This window comes from Oryx dammah, unplaced genomic scaffold, assembly GCF_014754425.2.
Source record: "Oryx dammah isolate SB20612 unplaced genomic scaffold, SCBI_Odam_1.1 HiC_scaffold_8, whole genome shotgun sequence".
NCBI classification, from domain to species: Eukaryota; Metazoa; Chordata; class Mammalia; order Artiodactyla; family Bovidae; genus Oryx; species Oryx dammah.
This window is the reverse complement of record NW_024070192.1, coordinates 56,826,350-56,843,389: the sequence shown is the minus strand read 5'-3', so window position 1 is coordinate 56,843,389 and position 17,040 is coordinate 56,826,350. Positions and strand designations below refer to the sequence as shown.

Genomic DNA, 17,040 nt, shown 5'->3' with positions numbered 1-17,040 from the left:
GAGGTCTGTTTGCTGAGAATAACAGCCAGACCTGGCGCATGTCAGAAGGCAGGGAAGCTTCTGTGCAGAAGTCCCGTCTGAGCTGAGGATGGTGGGGGCGGCGCTGGCAGCATCAGGAGCAGGCCAGGGCCCAGCGGGCCTGGGGCAGGGGTGCTCCAGGACCCGTCCCCAGGGAGGGGCAGGCAGGGCAGCTGCTTTGACTGAGGTGGCTTTCTCCTCAGTCTTCGTGTAAAGTGCTGAATACAAACACAGCTTCAGGCAGGTCTCCCGGGCTCTTTCCAAGCCTATCCCTAGGCCTTCCTGGGCCTCTAAAGATCCCCAGACTGCTCCTAGATCTTTGTTTGGAATAGGGACTGTACTGGCATTTGGGTAGGACAGTTTTCCCTTATGTGGCCCCTACTCACTGAATTCCAGAGGTTTTCCTCAAAGTGACATTTCAAGACGCCCTTAGGGGAACCGTTTTCCCTAAGCCTTTCTGGAGTTAGTGGCCCTGTCTCCCACCAGCTGATGGAGAAGGGGACCGATGTGACCAAGAGAAAGAGGGAAACAGGTCCGGCTTCAAACTCTGTGGTCCAGTCTGGACGGATTGCTTAACTTTTTAAGACTTGAGTTTTCCCCTGTTTATTAAAGGGAATACTACTACCTGTTTGGAAAGGGCTTGTTTACTTTGTTTTTGAGAATTAAATGTGATAATGTAGATGAAAGCACCTAGCCGGTGCTAGCTCATTAATTTGTTAACTTCTTGTCCTCTTCCTCTTCTTGTCCCACTGAGTCTTCTAAATTATGGTCTGGACTTCCCCCCCCGCCCAACTGATCAGTAATGAACCAAGAGAATCAGAGAAGTAGATACACAGCTGTGAAACAAGTTTCCCCTGTGGCACGGTGAGAGCGGGCAGCCGTTCTGTGCAGCCGTGATAGGGCGCCCAGAGGCAGACGTGAGCCCTGCGACCGAGTTCCTTCCCCTGAGCAGCCTCTCACAGTCCTCACCCTTCGTTTGCTTTGGTGTAAATCTTTCTAGGTAGGAAGATGTCTGAGGAAAACCATACGGTTTTCAGTCGGGTGCCGACTCCTGGTTTTCATTTTGTAGAGTTCTATTATTGCAAACCATAAGGCCACTTAGAAAAAGCTTCCTTTGAGGAGGAATGTGTATTTATTTGGTCTTGATGTTAGGAGAGTGGGTTACTTCTGTGAACAGCTTTTTCTGATTGACTTTTGAACCAGGACTTTGTTTCTTCCTGGAGGCTTTAGAGGAGAATCGTTTCCCTGCAGGTGCAGTTGATGCCGTTTTCCCTGGCTCCTGACCTCTTGGCTCCGTTTTCAAAGCTGGCATTGTCTGGCTGGGTCCTTCTCACGTTTTATCCCTCCTGCTTCCTTTTTCTGTCTCCCTGTCCACATCTAAGGGCCTTCCTGATCACACTGGGCTTACAGTCCAGGACAATCTCCCTGTTAAAGTCTGCTCACTAGCAACCTTCAGGCCTTGTGCCCGCTAACCTGACATACTCACTGTTCCATTGATTTACTATGTGGATGTCTTGGTGGGGGGATGATTCTGCTTACCAACATCTGCGCTCTGTTCCTTAAAGATTCACATCCATCCCACAGGCAAAATACACTCATTCTGTTCCAGAATCTCCAAAGGTTTCCACTCGTTACATCCAGGGAATAGCTGTGCAAATAAGGAGACAGAAATTTGTTACTCAAGGCTTGATTTTGAGGTTTGGTCATACCTTGCACATAACTTGGTAGCACGTAAGAAGCCAGTGCCATTAGTAAATGGAATAAAAGCCTGTGTGTTAGAATAGGGAAAATCCTTAAATCTAAGCCATATTCTAATTCAGTGTAAGCTTTTAGACTTTAAAGTGTTTAGGTTCATGGAATTGATGTGTCATAATAGTAATACTATGTGTTTCTAAAGCAGCTTTTAGTTTGCAAAGCATGTCCACATTCATCCACCTATATTACCTATCTTCCTGTATCTTGCTGTTTAAAATAGCTTTCTGAGGAAATGGCTCAAACATTACTATTCTCTGTGAGTAGTTGGACAACTGAGGGCCATATGTATGGTCTTATAACTACTCAGTAATAAAGCTAACGCTTGTACTTTGGATTTCTGCCTTCATCTTCAGTATTCTTTCAAACCTGTTCTCTTATTGACTTGTTTCACGGCTCCTTCTTTACCCACAGGAAAGCAGGAACAGTGTCAAATTAAAACAAAGTTGTAAAAGGTCAATATTTTTGGGTACCAAGCATCTTATAAAAATGAAGATTAAACAATGAAAATACGTTAACTGTATGTGAATTTTATGTAGAATGGTAACTTTTGATAATTTTGGCAAAACTGGGAGCACATTTGGGAATAAGGAGAATATTTAAGTATACGATATATTCATGGGCTTCCCTGGTGGCTCAGAAGGTAAAGCATCTGCCTGCAATGCAGGAGACCCAGGTTCGATCCCTGGGTCGGGAAGATCCCCTGGAGAAGGAAATGGCAACCCACTCTGGTACTCTTGCCTGGAAAATCCCATGGATGGAGAAACCTGTAGGCTACAGTCTATGGGGTCGCAAAGAGTTGGACACGATTGAGTAACTTCACTTTCACTTTCTGATATATTCATAAGGTAAAGTATACAACAACTAAACGTTGTATTTCTGCTTAACTAGAAAAACGATGTCAACATAATGGAATTATGATACTGAGGTATGTAAATATAATTTCCACAAAGTTTAAAATAGATTAACTTACAGAAAAAAAAATAGTACAAGGAAATACATAATGTTAATAAAGACTATAGAACTTGGTGATTGAATTATTAATGTTTATAATATTTGTCCATTTTCTCATAGAACTGGGAAAAAGTTATTAAAGTACTTTATTGGGAACTGATTATGGATGAAGTTGATTATTGGTGAATATTTGCATATTAATAATTTGTTAAATATTACAGCATTTTCATATGTTTTCTTTTAAATACTTGCATTTTGTTAATTAAAACAGGTTTACTCGAAACCAACAAAGGATTTTAGAGCAAAATAAGAGCCAGAGGGAAGATGCCAATGTAAGTAAATAGAAATGTTATAAAATAAACAATTGAAAATTTCACAAATTGTATGGTAAGAAGCAAAGCTTACCTAAAACAAGTCTTAAAAAAGAAGAAATATGCATTAATGATTTGGAATGTTTTTGTAGTGCAGAGTATTTGCCTTAATGACTCATTCAGTTATTGATAAGAGCTCAGAAGAAGATTCTCTAATTAAGCAGGGAAACCATGTCGGTGTTGCTAGTGGAATGGAGAATTCTCTCCCAGGATACCTCCAAAATAAGATCTTTCTTTTTCCAAAGGACAGTCTCTGGGGAGAAAGCCATGATAAATTGCCTGATGCAGTGTTTTCTAAATTGTGTTTTTGTTTGCTTTGATTTCAGACTACCAGTGAACCTTCAGCCCCATCCTCAGATCTCCTTGACCTGAGTCCCAGCCTTCCAATGCCTGGGACCACCCTGGGAGAAGTCAGCACCCTGAACGCTCAGCTTTCAGACTTAAGTAAATAAGCACGTGGGTCTTTTCAGACCAGCAGAAGAGCTTGATGTGAAACAGTTCTCCTTAGTTTCTTGATTAAATGCAACTTGAGAAGGACTGAAGTCAATTTGAGTATCAGAGAACTATATCAGGAGATGTAATTACTTCTCGGCCAGTGGATAGGTCATACCCGGTACGGGAATGAGATGTGTCTAGGGTAGGAGGTCCTTGAAACCCATCCCACTGGCTTGGAGTTCACCTGGCCTACTTATAGAGCTTGTTCAACTAGATGGCCAACATTTAGAGGTACTCTGAACCCATTCACTATTATCTTTGGGTTTCTCTGCCATACTACAGCATCAGGTAAGGGAATATTTGATACAGAGAGAGAAAATCAGGAATTATGAGGCCTCATGAGGTGAAATGTAGAGGATAAATCAGGCATTTGAGTCAGAGAAGTCCAAGTTGAAATCCACCAGTCTGGTTCTGTTACTTCTTAGCCACCCAGCTCTTAAGACTTTCCTACTAAGTGGGATGGTGTTGCACTGTAGGCTTAGGGTTACCTATTTGTCTAATTTATTTGTTACCTCTATTATCCTTCCCAAAGAGTTTTGGTAAATTACAAAGTAAAATGGGGCCTTCTCTCGAAGCTCAGTTGGTAAAGAATTTGCCTGCAGTGCAGGAGACCTGGGTTCCATCCCTGGAATGGAAATATCTCCTGGAGAAGGAAATGGCAACCCACTCCAGTATTCTTGCCTGGAGAATCCCACGGACAGAGGAGCCTGGCAGGCTTCAGTCCATGGGTTCGCAAGAGTCAGACACGACTTAGTGACTAAACTACCACCAAACATAATGAAAAATCCTGAAATCCGGAATTTTCTGCCAAGTTAAAATGAGTTTGTTTGCCATTTCTGTTAGCAAGATTTTAGAATCAAAATATTCAATATTATTCAATTTGTGGTTTTCTTAAAACTTCCCTCATTTCTAAAATGTTGGCTGCTTTCTTAGACCAGTGGGATGTTTGGAATCTATTATATTGAAGAGTTTTCAAGTTTTTATCAGTGTTTTCAAAGGGGGAAAATAATTATTCTCTTTGGGGTATCTCATGATTATGGAAACTTAGGAGTCTGGAGAGGTGAGAGCAGAACTCTGTGTATACCACAACTGTTTACTTTTGTGCTTCACAGGAAAAGACATAAAATCCCTTCCATTCTGAGTCAGCCTGGGATTTTAGAAAACCCAATATAATAATGTGTGTTACCTTCACAGCATCCTCTTTTTATGACAGGGAATTTCTCTCTTTCCAATTGCCATAAATGTTTTTTAATCTTTGTTTGAGGAAATACCATGATTTTATGGTGACAAAACTATCTCAGTCTCTTTCATTTGATGGTGGCGGTGGAAATCCAACAGACTTGATGGACAAAAGGTTTTAAAGCTTAACAAGTACATTTTGTGTTCCAGATTTCAACTCTCTGAGTCCAGTTGTACCAAACAGCTTCAAACCCAGTGTTAATACACAGGTGGATTTACTAGCCTTGGAAAATTCAGAAACACCCCTGTAAGTATGTCAGTAATACTCCAGAACTAATTCAGTCTCATTCCTCATAGTTAAGAAAACATGACATAATAGAAAAGGTGGAGACTTAGGAATCTGACGTAACTACTCCTGGTTGCTCAGATGGTAAGGAAGCCACCTGAGATGCAGGAGACCCAGGTTCAATCCCTGGGTGAGGAAGAGCCCCTGGAGGAGGGCACGGGAACCCACTCCAGTATTCTTGCCTGGAGAATTCCGTGGACAGAGGAGCCTGGTGGGCTACAGTGCATGGTGATGAAAAGAGTCAGACATGACTGAGCAACTAACACATTCATTTTCGCTAGGGATCGGATATAACTGATTTAGACTTTCAGTACTATTTCTTAGTAGCTGTGTGACCTTGAATGAGAAACTTAACCAGCATGAGCCTTCATTTTTCTTCCAAGAATCCTCTCTAGGTTTCTTACAAAGATTCTGTGAAATGCTCTGTGTACCTCCTAGGATAGCATTCTGTACATAATAAGCATTCAATAAATCCTGTTTCTCTTTGTTTTTTTTTTTAGTGGTAACAGGAGGTAGGAAAAATGTATTGACAGTGAGAGGAACAGAAATGGCCACACAGATTGCAGAGCACTCGCTATGTGGGAGACACTTTGCTGAGCTGTTTTTATTTCATTTAATCTTTGCAGTAGTTCTTGAATCAGTGCTGTTACCATTATTCCCATTTTATAGGAAAAAAGCCTGAGATTTAGGGAATAGAACTTACCCAAGTTCATATACCAACTAACTAGCAGGTCGGGTGAACTGATAGTTTACCAAAAAAGAAATCCAAATGGGTCTAAAAACATATTTTTGCTCAGTGATGCTCAGCCTTACTTACAGTTATGGAAGTATAAGTTAAAATGCAATAAGACTATTTTTTAACCTCACAGATTGGCATAAGTCTGCATGTTTGTTAACGTGCTTTGTTGACTGTGGAGAGACAAATACTATAACAAAATTGTGCAGGGGCACATGGCAATTTCTATTAAAATTATAAAGGTATTTAAAATTATAAATGTACCTTTGGACTTGCAATCTCACTTCTAGGTATTTATGCTCACTTACGCAAAATAAAGTCAGTTGTTCTATACAACATTTGTGCAATAGATAATAATTGGAAACAACTCAAATACTCTTCAGTTTGGGGAATAATTAAATAAACGTCTACACGCTGTATTACGCTGCTGGGGGAAAAAAGGAGGCCCTCAACGTGAGGGATAGTCACCAGTGTATTTATTATTAAGTGAGAAAAGATGCAAAGCAGTTTGTATATACTCTGTTGCATTTGTGTAAAAAAGTGGGAAATAATATATGCTAATATTTGCCTCTCTTTGCATAAAGAAATATAAGAAAAATGCAGAAGAGCCTAAACAAACCATGGTTACCTAACGTTAAGAAGAGGCAGGATGGAGTAGATAAACAGCAAAAAAAAGCAGAAGTTAGATTTGCCTTCCATCAAGGCCTGTATTCTCTTTTTCCCTTTTACAAATATATATTTCAGGTAATAGGCAATACATCTCCATGTTTCAGACATCAAAGCAGTATAAAAAGATGTGCGAGGACAATACTCGATCTTACCCCACTCCTATCCTGCCTGTTGCCTTCCCTTGGGTCATACCTGCTTCCACCCAGGGAACCCCTCTGTTAGTTTCTTACTTATCCTTCCAAAGGATCTTTATGTAAATAGGAATATGAGTTATTTTTCTCCTTTATTAAATGAAGGGCAGCATTACTGTACGCACTATTTCAAAGCTTTCTTTTGTTTTTCATACAACAGCATATCTTGGCTGTATTTTTATGTCATTGGACTTTAGATTTTTTTTTGGTCACTTTTCTGTGTTAAAAAGAAGAGGTGCAGAGGAAGGAGAAGAGAAAGGAGAATCAAACTAGGGAGAAAAAGAGGGGGAAAAAGTGTGTAAGGGTAGAAGAGAGAAAGGAAAGAGTCATGTGGTATCATTTGAACCTCCAGGTTGGGTCAGTACCTTAACTTGACGCCTTCTGGTACTGACTTCTGTGGTGCAAGTAATTGTTGAAATGTTGTAGGCAGCACTCCAGTGAAGTTGCTTAGTAAATCATGTGGTCTGAAGTAGCTGATTCTATTTTCCTTTATCCTGAAAATCTTGTTGGGAAAGATTGACCATATAAATGAAATCCCATTACAAAAAAAAAAAAAATGTATAAAACCACACAAAGATCAGATCCTAGCTAATAGCCGCTTGGTTTCATGGGTCTCATACTTCAAGGTGCATAAACGTCACATGAATGACTATTAAAAAGTAAAATGGCCAGACCCCAGAAACTCTGATTCAATAGCAGGAATCTTTAGTTTTAAAAAGAGTCTCTGGGGAACCATAAAACAGTGATCAGCTGATCATTAGAAACTCTATTATGATTGTCTACCCAAGATCCAGATATCAAAATAATTATAATAGTTCTTAGAATTCACTGGAATGAAGGACAATGGGTGACATCTGTTTTGTTTTCTAGACAATGTCTTTTGAACATATTTTTTTCTAATTTTTGAAAACTTACCTGAGTGAAACTGTTACTAGTCCGGTTTTTTATAGTGTTGGAAATTGAAGCACTAAAGTTACCTAAGGCATCAATCTGAGTTGAATCATGTGCAAAGATTACTTGTAGAAAAAAGTGGAAGTTGCTCAGTCGTGACCAACTCTTTGTAACCCCATGGACTGTAGCCCGCCAGGCTCCCCTGTCCGTGGAATTCTCCAGGCAAGAATACTGGAGTGGGTTGCCATGCCCTTCTTCAGAGGGTCTTCCGGACCCAGGGACCGAACCTGGTTCTCCAGCATTGCAGGCAGATTCTTTACCATCTGAGCCACTTGGGGAAGCCCAGAGATTACATATGAGAGGCACAATCTGCTGTCAAAATATCTGGGAGTCTTAAGAGTTTCCCACCCCTCTTTTGTTTGCAGTACGGTTTATCACAGAACAAATGAGTGGTAGAATTTCTCATAATGGAAAGGATTCCTGAAAAGCAGTGATGATGATAGGATAAAGTCCTGTTTATAGCCTACTTCGTATCGGGCAGCAGGCTGAGTAGGAAATGCTCTCTGGTTCCTTAGTCTAGTGCTCCTTGCAGTGCTGAGGTAGGTACCCCCGTGCTCACTGTACTGGGGAGGAAACCAAGACTGAGAAATACCAGCTTGCCAAACAAAGGTTGTCCAGCTCGTGCAGAAAGAGGATTCACATTCAAGTGCATCTGATTTCAATACCTGCGCGCTCGCTCTCTTTTTTTTTCTTTTCATCTAATTTTATTTTTACAATTTCCATATGGTACAGTTGACCCTTTTTTTGTTTGCTGCAGAGCTCGATGTTTTTTCTAACATATATATAGATGCATGTAACCATCCCCACAGTCTGAATATAGAATAGTTCATTATCCAAAAAAACTTCCTTATGCTAGGCCTTTATAGTCACCCCCCACCCCCAACCCTCAGCAGCCACCAGTCTGTTCTCTGTCATTACAGTTGGTTTCTTTGACAATAGGGTCTGAATAGTCATATGGTATGTGATATTTCTGGAAAGGTTATGTAAAATTGTTTGCTTTGTGTATTTTGAAGCTCTTTCAGTGCATTTGCATTCAGGATTGTTGTCTTCTTGGAGAACTGACTCTTTTTATGCTTATGTAATGTCCCTCTTTATCCCTTGCAATTGTCTTTACCTTGAAGTTTACTTTGATTGTAATCTAAGCCACTCTAGCTTTCTTTTGATTATATTTGCATGGTATATCTTTTTCTAACTTTTTCCTTTTAACTATTTGAAGAGTGTCTACATTTTTATATACTCTCATAATGTCTGTCTTTAATTGGTATGCTTAGACCATTTATATTTAATATGTCTGGATTAGGACCACCATTGTGTGATTTGCTTTTCTGTTTGTTTCCTTTGCTGTTTTTTCGGTTGTATTTTGTTTTTCTGTTTCCTCTTTCCTTCATACTTTGGGCTCTTTGGATGTTTTTAATATTGATTTTATTATGCTACTATATTTTTGTACAGTTTATATATGGGGAGGGGAGGACTGGTTGCTCTAGGAACTGCAGTTTTTTTAGTGTATTTAAAACCAGTATTTTCCCACTTGAAGTGAAATATAGAAACTTTATTATCATACAGCTCTCCCCTTTATATGATAGTTATCGTATATATTATGTATATATATGTTAAAAAAACACTACCAGACAATAAAAAATTATTTTACAATTTTTTCATAATACAGTTTTACTTGCAGCCCTTAAATAAATTTTAAAGACTCAGGAAGAGCAGAATAGTCCGTCATATTTACCTAATATTTACTGTTCCTGTTGCTTTCCTTTCATTTTCCTCTGGTACAGTTTCTCTTGTCTCTGAAGAATTTCCTTTAGCATTATTTTAGAGAAGATCTGATGGCAGTGAAAGTTTCTTAGTATATTTTATGTACTTCATTTTCATTTTTGTTCCTGAAGGATACTCTCATTGGATATAAGATTCTGGGCTGATGGTTCTTTTCTTCTAGCAGTTTTTTTTTTTTTTTTTTTTTCTTCTAGCAGTTTTTAAACATTGCTCCAGTGTCTTCTGGCCTAAATGGCTTCTAATGAGAAATCTAACATTCATGCAAATTCTTGTTCCTGTGTTGACTCCATGTTACTTCTTTCTGTCTGTGCTTTGAAGAACTTTTCTTTTTTCTAATTTTAAACAGTTTGATTATGATATGTCTAAGTGTGGCTGTCTTTGTTTTGCTGAGTGTATTTGTTTCCTGTGGTTGTCATAAAAACATTACCGCAAGCTGGGTAATGGAACTCATCTTCTTAGAGTTCTAGAGACTAGAGGTCTGAAAGGAAGCAAGGCGCCTCCTCCCAGGACTCTGAGGGGAGGGGTCATTCTTCCCTCCTCCACATACTGGGGAGCGTAGGCACTCCTTTACTTCTGTGTCTTGTGGCCACACACTTTGCTTTCTTTCTCCATCTTCACTTTGCCTTCTCCCCCGTGTTTCTCAAGTCCTTCCCCAGATCCCCATTTTCCTATTTTAGGGTCATATATTCTTGGATTTAGTACCCACTCAAACATCATCTCAGTTCAGTTCTGTTCAGTTCAGTTGCTCAGTCGTGTCTGACTCTTTGTGACCCCATAAATCGCAGCACGCCAGGCCTCCCTGTCCATCACCAACTCCCAGAGTTCACTCAAACTCACGTCCATCGAGTCGGTGATGCCATCCAGCCATCTCATCCTCTGTCGTCCCCTTCTCCTCCTGCCCCCAATCCCTCCCAGCATCAGAGTCTTTTCCAGTGAGTCAACTCTTCACATGAGGTGGCCAAAGTACTGGAGTCAGCTTTAGCATCATTCCTTCCAAAGAATACCCAGGGCTGATCTCCTTTAAAATGGACTGGTTGGATCTCCTTGCAGTCCAAGGGACTCTCAAGAGTCTTCTCCAACACCACAGTTCAAAAGCATCAATTCTTCGGCACTCAGCTTTCTTCACAGTCCAACTCTCACATCCATACATGACCACTGGAAAAACCATAGCCTTGACTAGACAGACCTTAGTTGGCAAAGTAATGTCTCTGCTTTTCAATATGCTATCTAGGTTGGTCATAACTTTTCTTCCAAGGAGTAAGCGTCTTTTAATTTCATGGCTGCAGTCACCATCTTGGTCTTATCTAAATCCTGTGTTGAATGTTGGTACTTTGATTTTAGCAGGCAGACAACCTAGTGAAGTTTATGCCGCAGTTTCAGCCTGCCTTCTGTGTGCTTTCCTTCTGATGTCAGTTAAATTTTCAAAGCCATTGAGTGTTACTGAGATGCGTCCCACATGTGTGCCACCCATTTCTCACTGCAAGATCTGGACAGCAGGCTGTGTGTTCATTTCTCAACATCTTTAACCCACTCCAGTATTCTTGCCTGGAAGACCCCATGGATGGAGGAGCCTGGTGGGCTACAGTCCATGGGGTCGCGGAGTGGGACACGACTGAGTGACTGCACTTTCACTTTCACTTGGCATTGATTGGGATCAACCATGGATGCATAGATCAGGGTGTAAGCCCAGGATTTCGTAAACAACTTTGAGGTCATTGTCCTGAATTCCTCTGTCTTTGTGATTTCCCTGATGCTTTGCTTTCCTGGGATTCCCTTTTTGGTCTCTCCAGTCAAGCTGCAGGTTTACTGTGTCATGCATTTCCTTGACTATGCTTGTAATGGGGACCAAACAGCAGGACAGAAAGGATAAAAGAAACAAGGTTTCGCCTCACCCTCCTGGGATGATCACAGTTCCCCTTTTAGAGTGGAAGTTGCCTCTCAGAGGCTTAAGCCTCTCTCAGTCCCCCTTGCCTCTGCTGTCACTGAGGCCACCTTGGGATTGCCCGGGGATTAGAGTGCAAGAACGAAGAGGAAGAAAGGGCCAAGGCTTGCCCTGCACACTCTGGGCACTGGGGTTTCCCTTTCCTGCTCCTTGAGTGAGAATGAGCGTCCTCCTGGAGCTGTGTGTCCTCCCTGTCCAGTTGGGCTTTAGGCTGCACTGCATGCCAGTTCGGAAATACCCAGAGAGGCAGAACATGGTAAGTTCACCAACAGTTCATTAATATTCCAATTCTAGTCTTCTTTCCCAATTAGCTTGTAATTAGTATTTACCTTGCAGTTCTCAGATACTTGCCCCATGCCTTCTGTCCAGATTTTATAATTGCATTTGGTGAAAGAGACAGGGCAAATGTGTTTACTCCCACTGCAAACTGTGCCCCATCCTAACCTCTACTCTGCCTTGCCTTTCATCCTTTAGAAGTGATGGGGTGGCAGCTGCTCTGAGTGGAGACTGAAGGCGCTGCTGTGACCGACAGAGTGTGCCCCGGGGTCTCGGGCTGCCGCTGCCCAGCCCCAGTGCTTGGTCTTCATTCTCTTTGGCATTTGGGCATTATGACCTGGTGGGCACCAACACCACTGGCAGTTGTTCTATAAAATTAATACTTCTGGGCAGTCTGAAGGTGCATTTGGGGTATTGCTTTTAGACCAGGAAGGTCATCGTTTTGCACTGTGTTCTCACTGTAGGGTAATCATGCTGTATTATCACACTATCCTAGGTTTGCCCAAAGGACCAGCCAAAACCTCGCCTCAAGTCATACATACGAGAGTGTAAGTAATGAAGGCCTTCCCGGGCAGTGCCCCCAGGGAGCAGATTATCATGCTAAAATGGAGCTCCCAATCCTTAATTCTCAAGTTCTGCTCAAAATTTCTTCATAAGGTGTTAATGAAGCCCTTGTTAGGGCTTTTCCTTGTTGCCTCTTTAATCATTTATGATAAGTATAGTCTCACTTCCATTAGAAAGATACTAAAGGAACAGAATTCCCTTGGAACTGTTTCTGTTTGCTATCTTTGCTCTCTTTCCTCCCATCCTCTGATGGACTTCAGTCAGACAAGTTCTCATCTCAGCCGCCTCGCGGGCTGAGCTCTTGTCAAGGTCACCGGAGACCTCCCGATGACTGGCTAGTCCTGCAGTGCTCAGCGCTCATCCTACCTGGTCAGCAACAGCTGAGGCCAGTCACCTCCTCCCGTCTGCACATGTGCTTTCAGACACCGCTCCCTTCAGGCTCTCCTGCTGCTCTCTTCTGCATCCCTTTGCTGACCTCTTCTCCTCTACCGGCCTCTCAGTGTTGGAGACCCCGGGAGGCAGGCCTCAGATTTCTCTGCCCACATTATTTCCTCGCTGGTCTTTTGGTCTCGTATCAAGAAGTACCATTCAGACTCTGAGCACTTACAAGTTGTCTCCAGTCCATACCCCTTCCCCACGAGCAGAACTCACATTTCCACCTGCCACTTCACGTCTCCCCTTGCTTTCTTTCAGCCTTGGCTCCCAATTGGCTCCTTCGGCCATCTTCCCCATTCTGTAAATGACCAGTTTCTGTTGTTCAGGTCAAAAACCTTGGGAAACTGTGCTTGACCTTTACTGTTTTACCTTTGCCTTCAAAATATATCTGTTATCCCGCCACTTCTTCCCACCTCCCCTTTACGTCTCAGCGCAAGCTACATCAGATGGGTACTGCAGTGGCCTCCCGCAGGGCTGCTGTTCCAGCCTCCACCTCCCTCTCCACCCCCACCCCATCATACAATCTGTTCTCCAAACAGAAACCAGAACAAATCTTTTTTTAAAATAAAGTTTATGTTACTCATTTACTCTAAAGCCACCTGTGGTTTTCTGACTCTGCTCTACTCGATAAAAGCCTGAGAAGCCGCTGTGACCTCTGCCACTCTGACCTCTGCCACTCTGACCTCACCTCTCCGGCTGTACGTCCGGCCCCCTTCCTTGGGTTACTCTGCTTCAGCTGCACTGGTTCTGCCTGCTTCAGAGCATATGACCCGTGTCCCCTCAGATAATCACACCACCTACAGGGCTCTGCTCCATGTCCCCAGTGGTGAGGCATTCTCTTCACCAGGTCTGACAGATACGCTTTTTTGTACTTAATGGTTTTGCCTCTTTGAGGCCAGGTTTTGTATTCAGTGTGGGACAGGAGACTCTGGATTGAGCCATACGTTCCTGGCTTTTTTTTTTAAGCAATATATTTTATTTAAGTTTACATTTTATATGGGAATTAAGGTGCAGGGAGCCTGAAATCAGACAGAACAGCAGTAGGTTTTATAAGGGGATATTACCTTAAAAACTAAAATAATAGTTAACCATTAGTAATTCTTATCTGATTGAGAATATATGATTCTTGTGATAGTGCCACTTGGAAGGTTAGGAATCAAAATCATAAAGCTTAGAATGTTTATTTGAACGTGTGCTCTGCTCTCTTCAGTTTCTGGAACATTCAAATTCAGTATTACTGCAGCCAGTTAGCCTACAGACCGTTCCAGCAACACCATCAAACCAGAGACTGCCACCTCTGCCCAGCAATCATCCAGGTACTTACGACCTTATTATCTGCACCAAATAAAGAAACTTATGAGAATAGATGGGTCTGCTAGAGATTTATTGGTGATTAAAAACAGTTATGCAGAGAGAAGAAATTAGAGTGCATTTGCATTCTCAGCTACATGAGGTAAATTTAAGGCACTGACTGTTGTTGTTGTCACCAAGTCACGTCTGACTCTGCAGCCCCATGGACTGCAGCCCGCTGGGTTCCTCTGTCCAGGGGATTTCCCAGGCAAGACTATTGGAGTGGGCTGCCATGCCCTCCTCCAGGGGATCTTTCCGATCCAGGCACGTCTCCTGCATTGGCAAGTGGATTCTTGACCGCTGAGCCACAAGGGAAGCCCCGTGACTGACATGAGGAGACTGTGGAAGTGCTTGTGTGCACTGAATCCTGTGTTCTGAGTGCTGAGGTGAATGAACCTTTAGTCCGAGTCTGGGCGCCTGTAGACTTGTACTGGGCAGTAGCGCTGGGACACCAGTGTGCTTGCTTCTGGTTGTCAAGTGTTCATTAGGATCTTCTGTTTGAAGTCAAAGTCAGAGAGAGTATTAACTGTGTGTATCTCCTCAAAAAGCACAATGTGTGTTTCTTTTTGTTGCCTACAGCGATGACAAAGAACGATCTCCAGCCACCCAATTACTGTGAAGTAATGGAATTTGATCCCTTAGCTCCTGCTGTCACCACAGAGTAAGTCATTTACAAAATGATTATTTTTTTTGTCTTGGTTCCCTTTGGTAGCAGAGCTCACAGGGTTTGGTTATACATTTAACTTTGTTCAGGCCTTAGCAGAAATCAATGACCTTATATAAAAGTGATTTATGAGATTTTGTGGTGGTTGTTGCTCTTAATGTTGGTCTTGTCATTCTTGACCTTGTGACGTAAAAATAAAAACACTGGGGTTGCACACTAAGAAATAAGCAGAACCATCATGTGCATTAGTGTATTCCTTATAGATGCCTTGGAAGAAAGTCAGATTCTCTCCAGCTTGAGAAGGGTACTACTCACTGACTGATGACTTAAGTACCACGTCGATGGGATATTTTAGTTGTTCTTTAACTAATGCCAGAAAAAAACTACATAAGAATTTGTTTTTAATCTTCACTACCTAAGACAACAGTGTGCTTATTAATGTAAAAATTACTTTTTAACTTGGAATCCTTAAAGCAATATTATTTTGTGATTTCATATTGGTCAAGTGTATATAAATATTTATGGGATGGTAGCCTCATTAGTGGAGTAGGAAATAGCAACCCACTCCAGTGTTCTTGCCTGGAGAATTCCATGGACAGAGGTGCCTGGCGAGCTGCAGTCCATGGGGTCACAGAGTCAGACACAACTGAGCATGCACACACAGGCTCATTAGTTTTAATATATTTTGACTAACTGAAAGTTACCTCCAAACTTGTTTAAAATGATTAAAGCATTTTCATAGAAATGATTGTTTAGAAACTAGCAGCCTACAGGCTGTATCTTGCCTGCAACTGTGTCATGTTTGACCTATGTGAATTTTAAATATGCACATAAAAATTAATTGCCAAGTTAAAAGATGGGATGTTTCACTAACTTTCTGAACCTCTGGATGCTTTTTGATATGACAATGCCAGGCCTGCATTTTTACATGCTAGCAATAGTTTGGGGCTGCGCTCAGTTCACCAGGCCCCCCACATACCTTCATCTGATCTGCCTGACATGTGTGGGCATTTGTGTTTTTGACCATGACCCCCTGGTTCACACCCTCAGTGTAGTGATGTTTTGGAATGATTTGTAAGTGAGTGAAGCAGGCCTGTAGAACCTGTCTTATCTTAAACAGGCAGCCACTATGCAGTCACAGGCTTATTATGATAAACTTAGGAGTTCACTAAATATTTTTCCTAACAGGATTGTGAAACTTTCATTCTGCTTGATAAAGTATCACTGAATATGTTAGTGCTTTAAGGAATTAGAAACTGGTTAAACTAGGCATGTTGTCTCAAGAACGCATGTTTTTTAAATCAGTTTCTCCAAGCAAACAGGAAGCAGATTATTATAATCTAGTTAATTATGAGATAGTTGTAAGTAGATGTGGTGGTGTAGGAGATATTAAAGGTAAGAAATAGCAAGAAGCTGGAGAGGTGAAATTTTGGAACTCCCTACCACTTTGAAAGCTCATGACACTTTCAGATTGTGGTGCTGGAGAAGACTTTTGAGAGTCCTCTGGACTGCAAGATCAAACCAGTCAATTCTAAAGAAAACCAACCCTGAATATTCATTAGAAGGACTGATGCTAAAGCTGAAGCTCCAAAATTTTAGCCACCTGATGCAAAGAGCCGACTCACTGGAAAAGACCCTGATGCTGGGAAAGATTGAGGACAGGAGAAGAAGGCAGGAGAGGATGAGATGGTTACATAGCATCACCAACTCAATGGATATGAACTTGAGCAAACTGGAAGATACTGGAGGACAGGGAAGATACTAGCATGCTGCAGTCCATGGGGTGACAAAGGGTCGGACATGACTTAAGGACTGAAGAACCACCACCGCCACTATAGTTCTTACTTTCTGGGTGGTAGGGTGTCTCAATCTCTTTAAACGTTCCATGAGATCCAGGGAACTTCTCCCTAAGGAAAAGCATAAAATCTTACATGAAAGTCCTGGGATTATCACATCACTGGTTGTCCATGAACCCCAGGTTAAGAATTTCTACTCCAGCAGAACATAGAGTACTTATGAATATACATATACATACACAATTCACTCATTTGACATATGACTGAAAATTAACTATGTACAAGGGGAAATGATTGGTGCCTAATTTATAATGTTGAACCTAATGGAGGGCAAATCTAATGAGGCAGAAATTAAATCAGCAGGCAAACATGCATTTGCAGTTTGTGTTAATAGTATGAAAGATATTGACTTGACAATATATAACAGAAAGAACTGACTTAATTGGAGGTTAGAGAAAGCCTGAGAAGTGACATTCAAATTAAGACCTGCAGTTTTTAGTGTAGTGACAAGTTTGGGAATCAGTGTTGCAGGCCCAGGGGGAGAGAAATGGAAAAGTCAGGAGCAAAGAGAA

At 41.7% G+C, this 17,040-nt stretch overlaps 1 protein-coding gene across 3 annotated transcripts in view; it reads left to right on the top strand.

Moving 5' to 3' along the window:
* Nucleotides 1-17,040, top strand: part of TOM1L1 (target of myb1 like 1 membrane trafficking protein) — a 65,023-nt gene that overhangs the window by 45,008 nt on the left and 2,975 nt on the right. The window contains exons 9-14 of one of the 3 annotated variants that reach the window (XM_040244297.1): nt 2,996-3,056; nt 3,422-3,539; nt 4,980-5,076; nt 12,156-12,207; nt 13,869-13,974; nt 14,588-14,669. In XM_040244297.1, the coding sequence (XP_040100231.1) occupies nt 2,996-3,056; nt 3,422-3,539; nt 4,980-5,076; nt 12,156-12,207; nt 13,869-13,974; nt 14,588-14,669 (516 nt within the window). The remainder of the gene's footprint in view (nt 1-2,995; nt 3,057-3,421; nt 3,540-4,979; nt 5,077-12,155; nt 12,208-13,868; nt 13,975-14,587; nt 14,670-17,040) is intronic. The other 2 variants (XR_005721675.1, XR_005721676.1) reach the window with 2 other exon arrangements.